Source organism: the organism of the source record quoted next, unplaced genomic scaffold, assembly GCF_019419815.1.
Source record: "Pyrus x bretschneideri cultivar Hongxiangsu unplaced genomic scaffold, Pyrus_bretschneideri_v1 Contig65, whole genome shotgun sequence".
Lineage (NCBI taxonomy): Eukaryota > Viridiplantae > Streptophyta > Magnoliopsida > Rosales > Rosaceae > Pyrus > Pyrus x bretschneideri.
This window is the reverse complement of record NW_025999804.1, coordinates 1,589,620-1,594,729: the sequence shown is the minus strand read 5'-3', so window position 1 is coordinate 1,594,729 and position 5,110 is coordinate 1,589,620. Positions and strand designations below refer to the sequence as shown.

Here is a 5,110-nt window from a genome sequence, read left to right as displayed (position 1 = left end):
TAGCCAGGATTGATAAGATATGGATAAGTCGTACAGGTCACTATAGGTGACTCCGACTTATATGCTAGCCAGGATTGATAAGATATGGATAAGTCGTACAGGTCACTATAGGTGACTCCGACTTATATGCTAGCCAGGATTGATGAGATATGGATAAGTCGTACAGGTCACTATAGGTGACTCCGACTTATATGCTAGCCAGGATTGATAAGATATGGATAAGTCGTACAGGTCACTAGAGGTGACTCCGACTTATATGCTAGCCATGATTGATGAGATACGGATAAGTTGTACATGTCATTTTAGATGACTCTGACTGGTATATCACTTTGTATTGATTTAGTTCATTTGGCCTACTTATTAATGTATGGTGGAGTTAATGGCAAACCGTGGTTTTGGTCATTTCTGAGTATGGTTTGGATATATGTATATATGTTGTACTGTCTTATGGAAAACGATACGGGTTTTACATTAGGGCATTACTTTTAGAGAGGTAATAACTTTGGGAAGCTTGGTTTTATTGCTTACTCACACCTTCTGTTTGGTGCCCTCCAGGTTTTAGCTGCTGAGTTCGTATTGACAACAATCTGTGGTGAATCTTAGTATTAATGGATATTTTTGAGGGTATGATTCTTACCCATACTACTGTACCTTACTTATGCTCTGACATCGCGTGTGAAATGGGTTCGCTCCCACTCGTAGCGCACTCTGGTACTTAGACACTTTTAGATTCAAATTTATTCACTTTTTGTACACTATCACATTTTATGGCTTCGTCACCTTCCAGATGTCGGCCAGCACAGCTCGATTCAGGGTCCAAGTGGACTTTCTGGGTCGGGGTGTGTCAATTATAGTATATATAATAATTATAATTATTATAAATTTTATAGTTAATTTAATATATATATTTATTATAATTTTTAGGGGTATAAAATTGTAAAATTAATGTATATAATTATTACAGTATTTTTTTAGGGTTATAAAATTATAAAAATAATATTCTGCTTATCGTGTATCGTGTTTACCCACGTGTATACCCGACCCAACCCGTTATCTTAACAGGTGCTTATCGGGTTACCCGATAAGACCCGATTCGTTATCGTGTCGACCCAAACACCTGTTAATTTCGTGTCGTGTCGTGTCGGGTTATCGGGTCGTGTTAGAAATTGCCAGGCCTACCCACAGCTCACCTGCCCTTGGCAAGGAAAAGTCAAAGCATTAAACATAATGATTAATTACATAAATCCTATCTTTAATACATTCCCAATTGAAGATTGACTCCAATCAAGTAAGTAATCCCAATTTAAATCAAGGGATAATTACTTCATTATCTCAAGATATTATTCCCTATTTAATATCTTGAGAATATTTCTCCATAAATCTTGGCCAATAGGATGCCGCCACATGTAGGGTAAAACCCTAACACTATGGCCGGCCCTATCCCCTATAAATACCCCATATTCTACCAAATTTCAAAAGCTTTTGCTACCCTAATAAAGCCCTAAACACTTTACTCTCTTAGAGAAACTGACTTAGGCATCGGAGATCCATTGGCCTAAACAACCCCCTCCCCCCCCCCCCCACCTCGTGGGTGCATGAGGCTTAGGTCTTTAATCAAAGGTGTTAATTGTTTTGCTAGTGCATTTTCGTCAAGACTGAAGACGACGGAAATTTGCATCGACACAATCCATTCTTGGATGACTTGAAGAATACGAAATTTTATCTTAGTGTTCCAACACATAATACCCAGTAGATGGATAGTTTTGGCAGCCACTTTGTTTCCAAGAAAGTATCTGTTCCTGAATGTTTGGAGTCGGGTTTCGTTGTTTGAAGTGATTTCTGGACATCTGAGTAGTATGGCTCGCGGACCAGCTTGATCAGAGTTCTACAGGGTAGGCTTTGAAGTCAGATTTGATGCTGTAACAAACAATACGGTGGAATGCTAGAGCTCATAATGTCATTGCTCACCTTTCTTGCATTTGTTGTTTTCAGCCTCAGTGACTTGAATAATTCCACAATTCTTAGCTTCTTTCACCTTATGAGCTAAAAATTACCACATTTGTTATAGGGATTATACTTAAAGAATTATTATTGTTGTTGGTGGAATGCTAGCAATCTTTTTGTTCTTCGTTACATTCTACAATGTTGCACGATAATTTGAGTTAGCAAACTTCGACACTCGCATAAAGTTATTGTTCGGACATTTGGACAACACAAACGAAAGGTCAAAACGAAACGTCAAATCGAAAAAATGAATAAGTAACCTTCCCAAATGAGGGTAAACTAACAATTCTCTGAACCTTGTCCACATTTGACGTGAAATTTCCCGAGCTACCTTGCACTAAGAAGTTGATTACTGAATGGTTTAAAGAAGTCGATTACTGAATTAGATGTTACACGGAAATGTTGATAGGGGTATTTGTGTCAACCAATTGTGTTCTTGTAAAACTGATTTCATAAAAGTGATTTCAGCCATTTCATAAAATACCAAATCGCATAGAAGTGAAATCTATGAGAAACAACTACTACGCAAATAATTGGCCTTTAAAACAAACAATGAAGTATCATAACATGAACAAAAACAATCTCTGAACTCAATCGTCAACAAGATTACCATCTTACTGAACACACAAACGTCTACTCATCAATATTTAATGGGGGCAATGATCTCGAGCTGAGGCCCTAGTTTCTCCTCAGCAGACTTCTCTGCTTTCACCCTCAGTTTGTTCAACTGTTTCTTCCTCTCATATGCAACCTGGGCCCTCTCCTTTCTCTTGTTCTCAAGCTCCTGCAAACATACAAATTCATTAGTTTGACATTTGTAGGCTCAAGCAAGAAAAATAAATGCATGGCCCTTTGCCTAACAAGAGCGTTTTATCCAAGATCCAAAAAAAAACAAAAAAAAAAAAAACATGTGGACGTGTTGAATTTATGCTCTTGATGATGGATGATACAAACACAGAAAGTACTAGACCTAATTTAGATAATCCACTAGACCATACACACAATAAACACTCTAGCTCTAACATAAAGTGTGAAAGCAAATTTTCAGTACAAGTGCTGGTGCACATAGGCATCAAAGAAGAAGGATAGTAACCGATTGAAAATAAGAACCACTATAATCAACTATATAACTAGAACTTATGATTGGGTCCAAGGGATTGAGACCAAGTTAGTAAAGAATGAAGAACAAAAGGTTGATAGAATGAATTTAGAACTGCACTACATTGTTACAACGGTGGTATGTAGAAGGGATTTGTAAATGACGTATACGAAGTCATGATTTGCAAATTCCCTTCATATGCCTTTGTAATAGTCAACAAGGGCTAAATTGAGAGTTAGAAATCCCTCACCCAATCATAATAGTATGTAAAGACCAATATAGATGATTAATAAAGACAGAAAACAAAAGGAGTGCCGTTTATTATTAATAATACAATAATACAGAACAAATGACTTTTGTCAGTAATAATACAATAATGTTAGTCAACTCCACCATTAAGACATGCAGCACGAAACATATAGCAATCATTTTCCAAAGCAAGAAAACAGAAGCGCTAACAACATTGTGCATTTAAGAGGAAGAACAAACATAAGCCACGGAAACAACTCCATATGCAAACTCAATTAAGATGCAATCTGACTCAATGGGAAATAATGACCATACTACTTTGAACTAAAAGAGAAAACTACATACTTTACCCAAACTATTATCAGCACAAGGACACAAAACAATCCGTAAAAACAAACAAGGAAAGCAGGGGATTCTCACCTTGATGGTCTCATAGTGGTTCCATCCAACCTCTGAAGAAAGCTTGCCCAACAAACAGTACTTGTGTCCTGCTTGCAGCCTCAAGACCCTGCAGATTTCAAAAAAACAAAACAATAAACATTCACTTCATGAAAAACAGAACAACTTATATAACAAGACAGGCATTTGGCAAAAGAAAAATAGTGTCAAAAAGCTTACTTGAGTGCATCAGGAATGACCATCCTCTTAGTCTTGTCATATGGAGGTGGAATACCCTCATATGCCTTCAGACGAGCAAGTGCAGCAGCACCACGCTTAGTCTTATGGGGAATCATCCTGCAGAAAAAAAGCAATAACAAAGTTACTTAACATACGTACACCCAAAAAAAAGAAAAAACAAAAAAAACAAAAAAAAAAAAAAAAAAAAAAACTCTCAAGCAGTAGAATAAAGCAGAAAGCAATAACTTATTTTTATTCCAACAAAAAATCTAGGCGACTGGCTACAATATATATATATACACATGTATGTATTTAAGAATATTATGTTTTTGATACAATCATCTTCTGACGACCGAGATGGATATTCCATTACATATATGCAAGTATTGTAGCCAGCACCAAAAACTACCTAAATCTAACAAAAAATATTCACCTAGAGAATCAAAATTAGCCAAAAAAACAGATATTCCAATACACGTAAGAAATGAGGTTCTCTTTATAGTTGTCAATGGAGAAAAGTTATGTTTCATCGCTAAATTGAAGTGTTTTTTTGCAAAAAAAAGTGATTAACTAAAGTGCTCTTTCATTTTTGATAAACAAAAACTAACAAGAAGTGTTCAAAACACAAAAATTTACAGCTCCTACTGAATTAAAACAATCAATTTCATCATCAACCATAAACCCAACAATAAAAATTAACAAAAATCCCCAAATGGATTTTTGATCCATTCCATTGATTTACATAGACAATGTAACCTAATCAAACAAACAATAAAAACCCAGCAGCTCAAGCTCAACAAAGCATGCATAAATCAATAAATCGGTAAAGACTAACAGAAAAATGACGACGTACCCACGGATGGTGCGCCAGAGGATCTTAGCCGGGGCGCGGAAGTGGATGGGACCATGAGAAGGCTTAGTGTTCATGCGCTTACGCAAGAACCTCATGTACTTCATCTTCTGCCTCACCAGCCCACCGGAGATACAGATCTCCTCCGCGCGAACAACCACGACCTTCTGCCCATTGAGCAGCTCCTTGGCCAGGATCGAAGAAAGGCGGCCGAGCATGTGGTGGCGGGCGTCCACCACCACGCGCTTTGCGCAGATACCTGAGCCAGACACCATTGTTCTCTCCCTGTG

General features: G+C 37.3%; 1 protein-coding gene across 1 annotated transcript; it reads right to left on the bottom strand.

The window, feature by feature from the left end:
• Positions 1 to 2,523: 2,523 nt before the first annotated feature.
• Positions 2,524 to 5,110, bottom strand: LOC103940058 (60S ribosomal protein L13a-4). The gene is made up of 4 exons (XM_009350132.3): positions 4,824 to 5,110; positions 3,971 to 4,087; positions 3,773 to 3,860; positions 2,524 to 2,788 (listed from the first exon to the last, which is right to left on the bottom strand). Exons 1-4 carry the CDS (start codon positions 5,093 to 5,095, stop codon positions 2,645 to 2,647), a joined length of 621 nt encoding a protein of 206 aa, XP_009348407.1. The 5' UTR covers positions 5,096 to 5,110; the 3' UTR covers positions 2,524 to 2,644.